The sequence below is a fragment of the Podarcis bocagei genome, assembly GCF_964188305.1.
Source record: "Podarcis bocagei genome assembly, chromosome: 4".
Classification (NCBI taxonomy): Eukaryota; Metazoa; Chordata; class Lepidosauria; order Squamata; family Lacertidae; genus Podarcis; species Podarcis bocagei.
Window position 1 is genome coordinate 66031086 of NC_138128.1, and position 15466 is coordinate 66046551.

General features: G+C 42.2%; 1 protein-coding gene across 2 annotated transcripts in view; it reads left to right on the top strand.

The window, feature by feature from the left end:
• KIF11 (kinesin family member 11) overlaps positions 1-5678 on the top strand; it is a 28650-nt gene extending 22972 nt beyond the window's left edge. For both annotated transcript variants that reach the window (XM_081192160.1, XM_081192159.1), the window contains exons 21-22: positions 3793-3909; positions 5359-5678. In XM_081192160.1, the coding sequence (XP_081048286.1) occupies positions 3793-3909; positions 5359-5484 (243 nt within the window). In that variant the 3' untranslated portion in view covers positions 5485-5678. The remainder of the gene's footprint in view (positions 1-3792; positions 3910-5358) is intronic.
• Positions 5679-15466: the final 9788 nt, after the last annotated feature.

The window sequence follows — 15466 nt, forward strand, 5'->3', positions numbered from 1 at the left end:
TTTCCCAACTGGTTCCTTCAGATGGAGAATGAATGACACCTTGTTAAGAGATCAAGAGATTGTGAAGAAGGCCCAAAAAACACTAAAGGACTACTTTGAAATAAATTTGAACACTACGGTGGAGAAAAGAACAATCTGGGACGCAAGTAAAGCTGTAATGAGAGGGTTTCTGATTCAACAGAATTCGATAAAAAGAAAATATTGGAATGGAAAAAAAGAAAAAATTTTAGAGAAAATAAGTGAAGGAGAGAAAAAATTGAGAACCAAACCGAAATCTAAAGAGGTGCTAAGAGAGATCAAATTCCATCAAGCACAATATTCGAAACTGATCAATCAAGAGATTGAGTGGAAAATCAAACAAATGAAGCAGAGATCGTTTGAATCAGCAAATAAATGTGGAAAGTTGCTGGCTTGGCAGCTGAAAAAAAGACAAAAGTTAAATACGGTTACAAATCTGGAGATTCAAGGAAAAATAGTTCAGAAACCAGAAGAAATAAGAAAGTGCTTCCACAGATATTTCAAAGAGCTCTACGCACAGGGGCCTCAGAAAGAATCGGAAATGGACCAATTTTTGGAAACAAATGGACTACCTAAAATAAGTCAAGATAAAAGATCAATTCTTAACAGCAAAATAACTCAACAGGAAATTGAAGGTGCCATCCAAAACATGCAGCTGGGCAAATCTCCAGGCCCGGATGGACTCACCTCCAAATATTACAAAACTTTGAAGGATTTCTTGATACAACCGTTGTTGGAGGTTTGTAACCAGATCATGGAGGGGAGGAAGGCACCGGAAACGTGGAAAGAAGCATTTATCACATTGATTCCCAAGTCAGAAAGGGAAAAGACTCAGCTTAAGAACTACCGTCCCATCTCACTCCTGAATGTGGATTACAAAATTTTTGCAGACATTTTAGCAAGTAGACTTAAAAATGTATTAAATGAAGTAATTCACAAGGACCAAGCAGGCTTTCTCCCTGGTAGACACATGTCGGACAATACCAGGAACATTATTGATATTTTGGAGCTGCTGCGAATTAAAAATACAAGGGCTGCTTTAATCTTTATTGATGCGGAGAAAGCATTTGACAACATTTCTTGGATGTTTATGAAGAAGAACTTGAAAGGGATGGGAGTGGGACGGGGGTTTGAAAATGGATTAGAAGCAATCTATTCAGAACAAAAAGCTAAACTGATAGTGAACAATGTGGTATTGGAGGAACTTCGAATTGAAAAAGGGACACGACAGGGGTGCCCTTTATCCCCTCTGCTATTTATTTCTGTTCTGGAGGTTTTGCTGAATATGATTAGGGAGGACCAGCTGGTGCAAGGCATAGAGGTCGGAGCGAAACAATACAAACTGAAAGCCTTTGCAGATGACCTAGTCTTGACAGTACAGGAGCCAGTATCTAGTACAAAAAGAGTTTTGGAACTTATTTTGGAGTTTGGTCGGGTGGCGGGATTTAAGCTAAACAAACAAAAAACTAAGGTTTTGGTCAAAAATCTGACACCTACAGAGACAGAGGAGTATCAGAAAGAGACAGAGCTAAGTGTGGTTAAAAAAGTGAAATACCTGGGGGTATACTTGTCCACCAAAAATTTAAACCTTTTTAAAGATAACTATGAAAAATGTTGGTTGGAAATTAAAAAAGACTTGGATATTTGGTCAAGATTGAAACTTACCTTGTCAGGCCGAATCGCAGCTATAAAGATGTGTGTTTTGCCTAAAATGCTATTTTTATTTCAGACCCTTCAGGTCGTGGACAGAATGGAATGTTTTGGAAAATGGCAGAAGGATATTTCTAAGTTTGTCTGGCAGGGCAAAAAGCCCCGAATAAAATTTAAAATACTAACCGACTCAAAAGAAAGAGGGGGGTTTGCCCTGCCGGACCTAAGGTTGTACTATGAAGCTGCAGCCTTCTGCTGGTTGAAGGATTGGTTTTTGTTGGAAAACACCGATGTCCTAGATCTGGAAGGGTTTGATAATGTGTATGGTTGGCATGCATACTTGTGGTATGACAAGGCGAAGGTTCATAAATTGTTTAAAAATCATATTGTCAGAAAATCAATTTTTGCCGTCTGGATGAAGTACAAGGATTTATTAGAAAGCAAGACCCCGAGGTGGCTATCACCTGTGGAAGCCAAGATTTCTAAAAAAAAGCCCAATATGGAGGCCTACTGGCCAAAGTATTGGGAACTGATTGAAAGAGTTGGAGATAACTGGAAGCTCCAAAGCCAGGACAAATTAAAAGGTAAGGTGCGAGATTGGTTACATTATGCTCAAATTCAAGAGGTATTTAAAATGGACAGAAAAGTGGGTTTCCAGTTGGAGAAATCGAAACTGGAGACGGAGCTGCTAGAACCAAAGACTAAGGTACTTTCGAGGATGTATGACTTGCTGCTTAAATGGAACACACAGGATGAGACAGTTAAATCTGCTATGATAAAATGGGCACAGGATGTGGGACACAACATTATGTCTGAAGACTGGGAAAGGTTATGGAACACCGGTATGAAATTCACGGCATGTAGTGCCTTGAAAGAGAACATTATGAAAATGGTATACCGGTGGTACATGACTCCAGTCAAGTTGGCTAAAATATATCATCTTTCTGATAATAAGTGTTGGAAATGCAAGGAGGCAGAAGGGACATTCTTTCACCTCTGGTGGACCTGCCCGAAAGTAAAGGCCTTCTGGGAAATCATACATAATGAGCTGAAAAAGGTATTTAGATATACCTTCTCTAAGAAACCAGAGGCCTTTCTCTTGGGCATGGTGGACCGGAAGGTGCCAAAGAAGGACAGAACCTTGTTTATGTATGCAACCACAGCAGCTAGGATTCTCATCGCAAAGTTCTGGAAGACACCAGATTTACCCACACTGGAGGACTGGCAGACGCAGTTGATGGACTACATGGAGTTGGCAGAAATGACTGGCAGAATCCGAGATCTGAGCGAAGAAACTATGGAGGAGGACTGGAAAAAATTTAAGGACTATTTGCAAAAACATTATAAGTTGTTTGAATGTTAAGATAGCGCACGATTAAGAAATGTTATGTTTCCGCAATTTATTTTAAGAAATGATAAAGTAAGTATTGATAGAAAAAACGAGAAATATTTGAAACAAATTATTATGTTTATTAAGAATGTCAAAACTAAATTACAATTTTTTGAAATTGGTAACATAATACATTTAAAGGTATAATAAGATGGGAAATAAGATAACAAATTGCTGAACTGGCTAGAACAATGAATGCAATGCTGAGAGGATGCGAGGAGGTCCAAAAGTGAATTGCTGAAAGATGTTAAGGAAAGTTTCACAATATTTTTTCTTGTTTTTATTTTTTCTTATATATATATATAAAAAATGTTTCTTGTATGTTGCCATGTAAACAAATTTGTAAATCTATGAAAAGAAACGCAATAAAAAATCTTTATAAAAAAAAAAAAAAACAAATGTGTAATTCTTAATGGCAGGGACACAGGAGTACATAAGTAGACGTGAGATATCTATCTCTCTATCTAATCTATCATACCGCCCTATACCTGCAGGTCTAGGGTTGGTAAGTAGCTGTAGAGCAAGGGAGCAAACCTTTTTTAAGGACCACATACCAGTGGTGGGCAGGGCTGGAGGCAAAAGTGCACACAGCAAGGAATGAAGGGTTTTCATTTGTCGTGTACTCATGAAACTAGCCTGTTACACAAACACCTCCTTCCGGCTGTGCATTTAACTTTATGAGGGGGCTTCTATCTGTATTCACTGATATAACAGGCTTACTGTTGTGTTCCCAGGATGATTTGGAGGATGAGGATGAGGAGGATATAATAGAGACCAACGGGAGCCCGCTAAGTGAAAAATCCTTCTTGGAGACAAGTGTGTGTATCAGTGGAGGAGTTCCTTTCTTCCAGGTAACTGCTGTATTTTCTGTAGAACAGGAAAATTACAAGGTTGTAACAATCTACAGTTTTGTGGGGACTAATCAGAGCTAGGAGATAGCCATAGTTCAGTATAACAAGCACACTGGAAATGTAGAAGATTAGGGACGTAGTCCTTGAACTCACTGGGACTGATTTCTGAGTAGATAGGCCTAGGACTGTGCTGTAGAAAGTCTGGCTTCTCACGAAGAGGTAAAGTGAACTTGAATGTGTACTTGCAGTTGTCCAAAACGAAAGCTGTGCAACCTTGTACCTTTGAAGCATCACACTTTCAAACCAAAGGCAGAATCTCTGCAGAATTTCTAGCAAAAATCCTTAGGCGGCATAAGCTTGTAGAAGATTTTAGATAGAATTGAATGAAGTATGGAATTTGGTACTGGGAAGAGAGTTAATCTTGAAAAGTAGCTTTTATTTTTAAAAACAAGAATCTTATCCTTATTGGCTCCAAATAAAACTTGGGCAGCTGCTAAAATCAGGCAGTGGGGCTTCCGTGCTGTGTATCCCCTTGTCCCACCCCATGACTAGCAGATGGAGAATAAATACAGGTAATGTTGCAAAACTTATAGGTCTTGGATGAATTTGGAGCAGGTTACATCCAACTGTATGTTAGGTCACCAACCTGATAAATACAATTGTCTTGAAACAAAAGACCATACTGTCTGGTAAAGAATATAATTACGAGTTTCTTTTTCTGGGTGGTGTTGGTGTGGTTCTCTCATAGATCACTGCTGAGACTTGATAATCCACCTTAAGCGTCTGTGCCAATAAAATACCACAGAACAGAACTTTTTTGCTGATATTGCTGGTACCTACAGTTGTCTCAGAATGCAGATGAGTCTCTCTGTAAGGATGAGAAACTAAATTCAGTATTACACCTTGACTGCAGCTTATAGTAGAGGTATCTGGCTTTTCCAGTGTTCTCATACAGATGGAAAATTAAATTTTGCAGAACACATTAGAAAAAATGGTTAGTGGAACCCTGTTTTCCATATATTAAGGCATGGTTTGCCCAACAAGCCGAAAGAGATGGTAGGGTAGACTCCAGATGAGGAATGCAATTTTTAAAAAATGCTCCCCTACATTTCAAAGCTCCTTGCTGGTAAAAAATCAGTGTGGCAGGCCCAGACCTGGACTTGAACATTTTTACACTGTGCTAGTTTTTTGTTCACTGGATTCCCCCCCCCCTTTAAGAGGAGCAATCTCTTCTATCACTTCATTTTGCATTTGTTGACCCAGCTTTAAATCATCACTAAGTTGTTAGGCCAGTCTAAAATTGTAATAAGTTTACCTTTCAAAAGAGCCAAGTTTCCAGTGTCATCTTCTGTGTGGTTTTGCCAGTCAGTGAACTGTGTTCCGTAGTGCGTACCGTAAATTTTAAAACAAAGAGGAATAAATGATCAGCTGAGCTCTTTAACCCTACAGCATAAAAGGAGTATCAAAAAGGATAAAGAGAACAGATCTGCATTGATCCTGGAAAAGACCAGGGAGGAGGACAAAGGAGACCCTACTTTTTCAAAATCAAGATATCCATTTAGAGTACAGAACTAAGGATGTACAGCATTTGTCTTTGTTTCTTCAATGTTTCACGGCTTATTAGTTTGACCTCTGTATGTAGTGCTATAATGTTGGTGTCCCAAATTAGCTGTGAAGAGAGTTTGAAAATACCAGTCTCTTAATAAATGCTTTAACTCACTATTTTTGAATTTTTTTAACACCTTATTTTCTAATAAATACATGAAATGCCCAGCATCGTTAAGCTTATTTTTCTGCAAGAGGAATCAACACACATCACTGGGTGGGAAACAGGCCTTTTGAACATGTCAAACATGTGTGCCTTATTTGTAAATTGAATTAACCTGGGTTTCTCTAACAAATGACCAAAAGCACTTTTAGTATCAAGCCTTCCTTCCCAGATTGGCCTCTGCTCTGAAGGGCTTTCCCAGACTCAGGGATACTATCTTCATACACATAACACATTGACTCATTAAGTGAAGATATATGGGGATGAACTCAACAGATCTCCATCTCAGAAGAAAGCCCCAGAAGATGTTCGACTAACCCTATTGTATCTTAAGGATCCTAGATTCCTTGGCAGCAGTGTATAGAGTCATCAAACCCTTGAGCTCTGTCTCCTGAGGCTTACTCTACATAGCACAAGAAGGCAAGTCTTCTCCACAACTGAGACCTGAAGCTAAGCCAGGACATGTGCCTTCTACAGCAGTGCACATGTGTGGATCTTACCGAGTTGTTCCTATGCTCCTGCTGTTAGGCAAACACTCTCCAATGGTATTAATCTATTTAGAACATTTAAGAACAATTAAAAACATCTAAAAGCATGTATGCTGCCTGTCTTTAGTATCAAGCTCCAATCACTTTTAAATTCACTCTCTCATCACCCATATTTAATCTGTTGGAATGTTCAGGGAGGCGGGAGAGGATATATTGTTTATTAATATTCCTCCTAACTTGTGCTAGCAAGTTCCTTTACTTAGCAGAGTTTCACATTCCCCTTTTAAACGCACAGCAGATAACTGGTTGCAGGCTTCTGTAAGCCTCTCACTGTTAGGTTCCTGGTAAGTTCCCTTATATCCCTCTTAAAAGAGTAATCACACCACAATATTGTGTAAGTAGTTTACTTACATTCAGTTCACAGTTGGATCTCTGAGGGCAGACTTAGTTACAAAGTATATACAAGTGGAGCTATCCCATATGGGGATAATCCCAGTGTTCTCTGTTGGCTGGAAGCCAACAGAGCATCTCTAGCTAAAAACTGCTCTAACAAGGGAGGAAGTCAAAAAGTGCTGCGTGCCTTGTCCTTTTGTTACCTGGACAGGTAAGGTCACACCCACCTCTAGTCACATGCAAAGGAAGTATGTCCCAGCCAGGAGGAAACAGGAAGTTTTCAACTGGCTGGACCAAACATTCCCCAGCATGTCCACTAGGAAAACAAGGAACGTTGTACTTGACTGCTACTTATGTATCACATCCCACACAATCAAATCTCATTGGTGTTTCAACCAATCTTTCTGCAACTATGCACTCTGACTGTGCATTGGAGGGTGCTACATGTGTCCTTTCAGTTCATTATTTCTTTCTTGGGTCCAGGGTCGCCAATAGTTTCCAAGCGTAGCACTGATTCAGTAATCTGCAACAACAAATATTCAGCATTTGCTCAGACATTCGTTTATATTAGGTTCTATCTATAATGCAACTCAATCTAGCAAGCTAGCACCTGAATAGGTGGCCTGAAAGCAGGGAAGGAAATTTTATTACATCTCTTAACGCGGAAGCCAGTCTTGTTCATCCCAGGTTTACAGAAGGTCATTTTATTAGCTGTTATCCATAGCTTATGTTGACAATTGATTTTCATTGTTGAACAGTGAAATTTATTATCTGCCATTTGATAAAGATAATTAAATTGGCTTTATATAGAGTTGCTATTGTAAATGTTATGCCTGCGAAATGCTCGCGTAAAACTGCTGTAAGAGTGGAAATGTGGAAAGGGAAAGCTGCTTTCATTATATTTAATGGCCTCTGAGCTTTTCTGCCCTGACTCTGATTTCACAGGTTATTACAGTGCCTATTAAAACTTGTTTTTGAGACATGGTTGTCCCTCTTGTTCTTCTTCAGGGACTATCATTGTTCTTTAAATGAGTCTTGCCATTTTACACCACTGCAAAATTGTACAAAGGAAATAAACGATTCAGCTGTCCAGGTTGGAATGATGTGTGTTGCTTTCTGGCTAGTTTTTCTATCCAATATATTTTTGTAGGATCTAAGTATACACTTCGGACTACTAGTGGCTCTAATAAAAAACTCTTCAGGCTTGGTTTACTGGGCTGGTGAACTCTTCCGAGATGTCATTGGCTCAACTTTCCATCTCCTTGCTTGTTAAACACAGATTGTACTTGCAGATCATGAAATCGCTCTTATGGATCATTTTGTACAGAGCAGAAAAGATTGCGAACGGTTCTTTTTTCTGGAAACTAGCAAGTAAAAAAAACACTGGCTGGTTTTAACAGCTGATGGAATGGAACTTAAAGGCTTCTAACGCTGACCTTCCTTTGGCTATGTTACAGCATAACTACTTGAGGGCAGACAGGATGCATTTGCAGCAGGACCTGGATAGATGGACCACAAGGTTGGACAGTGGCAATATATAATGGGGGCCTATAATAGAAGGCTTTGAGCCAAGCAGGGAACCTGTAGCCCTCCAGAAGTCATTCAACTCCAACTCCCATCAGCCTCAGCCAGCATGACCAGTAGTCAGGCATGATGAATGTTATAGTTGGCAGGTTCCCCACTTTGACTTGAAGGACACACCTGTTTGTAGGCTGGGCAAAAGGTTGAAACGCAGGAAGTCCTTGACTCCACTCAGATACAGCCAAGCCTGAAGGATGCTGAGAGGTAAAGGAAGGTGGACCCAGGGTGGCAAGAAACATTGTTTAGCTGGGATGGGCACTGGGGACAGCACTGCTCATTTTCAAAAGTCAGAGTTGTGGAGCACAGTCCAGAATTGTTGAGGTAACAAATCTTCTCAGCAGTCCCACTAAGCAGCAGAAGAGATGCTTGTTTTTCTGTTGCTTTTAAAGGAAAGGTTTTTTGGCAAGAGGAACAGCGAGCTGATAGGAAGTAAAGTGAAGTATGGGAGATGTAGGCAGTATATTCTGGGATAGGTGTAAAGCTGAACAGATCATTATCAGGGGAAATCAGGCTGCTGTTTAAATGACATTGAGTTCTGCTTGCACATCAGTGATTCACTATTAGCTACATATCATTTTAAGGATGAATCATCAAATATTTGAGCATGTATTTCGCTTGCAATCTCTCTGCATCATGGGTTTTGTAGTCTCAAATTAGTGCAGCACACATGTTTTGCTCACCAAAAGGACTGGCATCAGAAGGTTATACTGTATATAATTATATTGTAGGTGGTCTGGCTGCTATACCACAATATAAGTCTCTCTCCTAAGTATGAAGATGGTAAGGCTACATGAAAAAGATGTACTGCAAGGATACAAATGGTTTGGTAGAAAGTCTGTAATATTGCAAGAATGCAGCTATGGAGAGAATATGTACCACTCATTCATGCACATCTGACTTGCAAGCAGAATTTGTTTGTGCCCTAGTATTTTTTTAAACTGCCTTGTACTCCCAGGTTAACCTGCCCCATAATCTTTAAAAGGTGCTGGCATTTAAATCTTAGTCCTTGACTTTAACTGGATTGTCAGTTATCCTCCTTGTAATGGTCTCTAATTGCTCAGATGCCATTTTATACTCTCGTCAAGTGAACAGCCAGGATCCTGTTCAAAGGCAGTGTTCCCCTGCCTCCTCCCTCTGCTTCTCTTATGTTGCAGGGTCCAGATAACAGGAAGAGACAGACAGATAACAGCCCCTTCTACAGATTTCAATGCTGCTTTTAGCCAGAGAAAAAGACGCCAGACAAAACCAAATCAATTAATTTGAATGATCTGCTGATTGTCTATGTTAGTTATTCTCTCATTATCTTGCCCAGAGTTTAGTTCAGGATCTTTAACCTCTGTCACCTAGGACAAAGTTGGTGCTGTTCTAGGACATATTCTTATACATGTGATGTAGTGAAATAACACCTGCGTGAAATATATACACTGAAAGCCCAGTGTGTGCTAGCTGTAGATATAACTTAAGAGGTTTGTTTCTGAATGCCTCCAGGTTCACCATTAGTGGGAAGGACAAATATCATATACACAGCAAAGTTGTCTGTCCCAGAATTGGGAGTCCTAGTTTCAAGTGCCCATTTGACCATAAAGCTCAGTGAGCGACCTTCGGCCAGTCACTAGCCTACCACACAAGTTTGTTGTGAGAAGAAAAAAGGTGGAAGAACCATGAGCTCCTCGGATAAAGGGCAGGATATAAATTTAATGACCAGTGTTGCTGTTCCAGGTGGTAACCACCTGTGGAGAAGAATGGTGCATGCCCTTGCTTACAATGGTAGGGGATTAATAGTAAGTCTTTTTGCTGTGCCTTTGGTGGAATTTGTGGGATGTAACATAAGCAGTCAAGTTCCTCTTTGCCCAGAGTGGACACGCAGGGAGGGTGTTACTCCAGCCAGGAGGACTTCTAGTCTGGAGCTTCCTCCCCCTGCGTGTGACCAGGTAGAAGGGCGTGACCCTGGGAGACCCCATCAAAAGGCCGGTCATGCAGCCATCTTCCCTTGTTGTTCTTCTTCTTTTGATGCTGATACTGACGTATTTTGCTGTCTGCTGGCTTTCAGCCAGCAGCACATGGGCTCATTCCCATATGGAATGAACTCAAACTCTGTTCTGTAGCTACAAGCTTAAGCCTGCCTTCAGGGAACCAACTGTGAACTGAATGTGAGTAAACTTCTTATTACTTTTAAAGAAGACTGTTGTGTCTTTATTTTTTTTTAAAGGGGAAATTACCAGGAATAACTCAATCTGGACAAAGCCAGGTTGGATTGCTTAAGTAAAGAGATTCAAACGAATCTACCAAATACACAAGGAGTAATGAAACTGATTTCTCATTGCGGTATTATTCTGAATATAAAGAGTCCTGGCATCGCCTGGTATTTGCTAAAAATGGCACTCAAGGCGGACAAAACCCAGATTATTTCTAGTTGTTTCCAGGACACCAGATGATAAATGGAATGATGCATGTGTGCCTGTAACTCTGTCTATGTTTGGGCCGTATCCCCTTTTAATGCTTCTTGGCTTTGGCGTGATAATTCAACCCACCACAAGAGGTCACCCAATCCCACCCTGGGAGGCAAAGGCAAAGCTTCATAAGGGAGCATCTGCAAAGTGAAAGTAACTTTCTTCTGGCCAAGGGGCAATTGACATTACCACAATCATGGGCAACCTCTGTCCTCTGAGGTTTCATAGGTTTCTGCTTGTTCTAGATCTATTGCTCAGTGCAACCCCTGATTTTTTTCTGGACCATATTTTAACTTGACGGTAAAACAGGGTTAAAAAACCTTTATACACATGGGACAGGGACATGCTTGATACTAATATGCAGAAGCTTAAGAACAAAGTCTAGTTCCTATTATTTGGAATAGAAAGCAACTGGGAACACAAAGAAAATTCCTGCTGAAACTTGGGGGTGTGCAAGGCTTACTATTACAAAGATGGCAGAAGGAAAATGGAATCCTATGTACATTTCAGAACTGGGACCTGTTCCATCCTGCTGAAAGAATGACCTGCTTATTCCAACAAAAGATGGCCAATGTCAACCTTCTATTATCTTGGCATGCACACTTGTGCCTTAGTTTATTTGTTGCTTTTAATTCCAGGCGGATTGGGTGCTTAAGGGGCAAAGCTGATAAACTGGCAATTACAGGAGAAAGTCAACAAGGTGAGATGGCACCACCCAGGCAGGTGAACTGTTTGCACTGGAGAGGAGGGGAGACAGTCTCTCTGGACAAGACAGGCCCCAAACAGCGGAGATAAGAGGTTTCCCTTTTGACAACAGCCCCTGCTGCAGCTAAAATGATCTGAGAAGATAAATGGACATTCCGCTCAATAAACCTGTGGAAATACACCAGCTTTCAACAATTGCTAATTGATTTGATTTTCATTTAGTCCACCTTCTTTCCAAAAGTTCATAGAGGGCCATTTGCCCCTCTATTGACATCCCATCTGGTCCCTTGGGGTATATAAATTCAATAAATCAATTTTTTAAAATGCTTTTAGATTTATAGCCTATTGTTTTATTAAATGGGCAGGCTGCAACCTTATCTTGCCTCTTCCATTTGTGGTTACCTTTTACTTATTTTTAAATAGATAACTTTGCAAGATGCTGTACATTTAAATACGATACCCAAGCAGCATGCAAAACCTTTGCCATTGAGTCACAGGACATGGGTTTGTTGTGTGCCATTGTTAGGGAGTGGGCCTGGGGCACTGAGCAATAGGTCTTTTGCTTTGCAAAACTTTGCATATAGGACAGCCGGGGGTGGGGCACCTCAAGGCCACCTGCTGGGGTGACCCAGCCACTGGGCATCTTCATCTTCCAAAGCCACCCTATATGTGGAGAAGAAAAGAGGCGGGGCAATGGTGGGGAAGAGAGGGCTGCTAGGAGGGATGGTTTCATCATCAGAAGCTGCCTTATGCACTTGGATCACACCATTAGTCCAGCTAGCTCACTAGCTGCCTACTTGACTGGAAGCAGGTATTTCCCATTCCCTCCTCCTCCTCCTCCTTAATAACTAATAATAATAATTTTATTATTTGCTACTGCTTTATGGACTAGTCTTTTCCATATCTCTATCTCTATCTCTATCTCTATCTATCTATCTATCTATCTATCTATCTATCTATCATCTTCTGTCTTTCCCATATCTATTACTATTATCTGTATTAAGGTAAAGGTAAAGGGACCCCTGACCATTAGGTCCAGTCGTGGCCGACTCTGGGGTTGTGGCGCTCATCTCGCTTTATTGGCCGAGGGAGCTGGCGTACAGCTTACGGGTCATGGGGCCAGCATGACTAAGCTGCTTCTGGTGAACCAGAGCTGTGCACGGAAACACCATTTACCTTCCCGCTGGAGCGGTAACTATTTATCTACTTGCACTTTGATGTGCTTTCGAACTGCTAGGTTGGCAGAAGCAGGGACCGAGCAACGGGAGCTCACCCCGTTGCGGGGATTCGAACCGCCGACCTTCTGATCAGCAAGTCCTAGGCTCTGTGGTTTAACCCACAGCGCCACCCGCGTCCCTACAATTATCTGTATTATTGGCATACAAATTTAACAACAACAACACTACTACTACAGGCTCACTCTGCTCTCCTGCTCACCTCCCACTATTTTACAGATCCCGACGTCTGTAAAATGGCTACAAGCTCAGACCAGCAAGGGGAAGGGGAACCTATTTGATTCTAAAAGGAAGAGGTGTTCTGTAAAACAAGAAAATCCTCAATAAAATATTTTTTTAAAAAATAAATAAATAAAAGGAAGAGGTGGAGAAGAGTGTGAAATTCCTGTGCAGATTGTGTTGTGGTCTGCTTGAAAAACAAAATAACACCCCCCCACCCCATCCCATGGGCGTAGGCAGGGGGCAGCTGGCCCCTAAATCAATACAAATCTGAGGTTATGCCCCCCAAAATGTCTGCCCTCCCCCGCAAAAAATCCTGGCCACGCCCATGTCCTACCCCATCCCAAGCACGAAGCCTGGAAAAATCCACGGTGTTTCGAACATTCCTGTTTCCCCAGTGGGTCCTTTTCATCTACCCATCCTGGACTCTGAGGAGTCCAGTCCCCTTCTGCTAAAAGAGAGCCAGCCTTCTCGGGGCCCGGGAGCCAAATTCTAGGTACCGTAATCAGTGGCTATTGCTTCTGATTGCAGACTGAGGCGATGGATGTCGATAACGAGGGGAGCGGGAGACTCTGCACTGGTTGGCTACCACGTGGGGGAGCGTCTGTGTTGCGCTTTCACTTGGGTTTAGCCTCCCAGGGGTTAGAGACCCGCCTCACGCGACGTTCGCTCTGCGCGCTGGGCTGCAACCTCTTTTCCTGCACCGCTCGGCGGCCGCCTGAGGAGGCGTTGCAAATTTCCTTCCCAACCACGGCAGAACCAAACATATGTTCCCCCATACTTTTTCTTTTCTTTTTTTTTTTTTTTGTTTAAAGGAGAGGGGAAGAGAGGGAGGGAGGAAGTTTTATTTTATCCAGAAAATAATTAAAATCTCCTGTATTTTTTATTGCTTCGAGTATCCAGCAGAGTGGAAATATTGAAACTTCAAGCCCTCTTGCATTAAAAAGTCACAACTGTTCCATTTTATGAGTTCTGAGTGTGTGAAAAGAACGGACGGGGACAGTTTTAGAGGGAGGAAGGGAGCCGGGTGGGGAGAGCAGGGTTTTTGGAGCCCCGAATGGCCGTAAAAACATAATACAATCGACTATAAAAACCTGCGAGGGTGATATTAAAAATTATGTAGCTCCATAAATGCGGCGTTTTGTGGAGAGTTGGGCTTAATCGCTTTCAGCCTCTAGAAAAAGGGCGCTGGGATCGCGAACGGAGATGTGGTGGGGGTTTATTTGGGGGGGCACTAAAAATTAAGTACCGATCCCCCCCCCCAAAAAAAACTCCTACTTCTCTTGCTAGGGCTTATGCAGCAGCCCAGGAATGCAATAACTTGGCTATTGAAACTTCCTTTTAACAAGGCCTATTGCCTGTATAAAAGTCAGCAAAGAATAATCTCCCCGCCCCCCCCCCGCACTTCCCTCTTTATTTGCTTCCCACCACTAGGAGTACAACAAACCTGAGCTTGAATCGCTTTCAATCTTGAGGTCTCTCGCCTTTTCAAAAATAAAAAACTGGGTGGCTTGTAAAAATATCGAGGGAGGGCTGAGGCTAGATGAGTTCCGATCATACCCGTCGTTTTTTTGTTTATCCCCAAAGGGCAGCGAGGTTGGGGGTAGGTGGCTGTGTGCTATTTTTTCTTTTACGACGCGCGTTTTAAGGAAACTAAACTTGCAAATCCAACGCTTCCAGGTGAAAATGTTAGCCAGTTCTCTTGGGGTGGGCAACAAGGCAAGACCTTGAGGGCGCGCTAAGGTAGGCAGAAAAAAGTCATCAAAGAAAGGGATTCGGTTACCTATACCAGATTTTTATAAGACCCTGGCAAACGCAGTGTGGGGGGGGGGAAGACTCTCGCGCGTGATGAAGCCTCGCTGGCTCCATAGAACTCAATGGGGCTCCTGTAAACGCAAGGATTTCTGATCGTTCTGCATCTCGGTTTGGGGGCTCCTCGCTTGCTCTCCTGTGATGAGCCTCGTGGATTTAAGACAGGAGACACGCGGAAGAACTGCAAACGGAGCAGCTGCCCTTGCTTGTCTTCTGATGAGGACTTACTGAAAAAGACAGACAGACAGACAAACAAACAAATAAATATAGATGTTCATATATTCATGAATGAAGCCAAGGGAAGGAAATTCCCCCCTCTCCCCACGATACTTCAAGTCTTGGAAGAATGGGGGTGGCGGCAAGAAGAGAAACTATGGGTTTGGACGCTGCAATCCTAGCCCCACTTTCCTAGGACCTTAAGCTTTAGCTGTCAACGTTTTCCTTTTTTTAAGGGAAATTCCCTTATTGCGAATAGGATTCCTCGCAAGAAAAGGGAAAAGTTGACAGCTATGGCTTAAGCCCCATTGAGTTCAGCGGGACTTGCTTCTGAATAGCCCTGGTTGGGCTCGCGAGTTAAGCACACTCCGTCGAAATCTATGGGCCCAGCGAGTCCCATTGATTGCAGTGGGAATAAAGCAGGATTCATTTCGCCCCACATCCAGCCCTAAACGTTCATAGCCGAGAAAAGTGAGTTTCCCAACGATCAGCGGCGGGAAAAGACTTCTGAGTCAACGAAAAGGGCGTGTTTTCCTTCTCGGCTGGAGGAGGAAATTGGTTTACAAACCAGCAAAACCGTGGCGTGTTGGAGAGGGTGGGGAACAGGAGAAGGAGCCTTCCTTTCTCTGAATGAAGTTGGCCCAGCATGAAAGGCGACGTTTCTTTGCGTTTCCTTACACCCCCACCCAC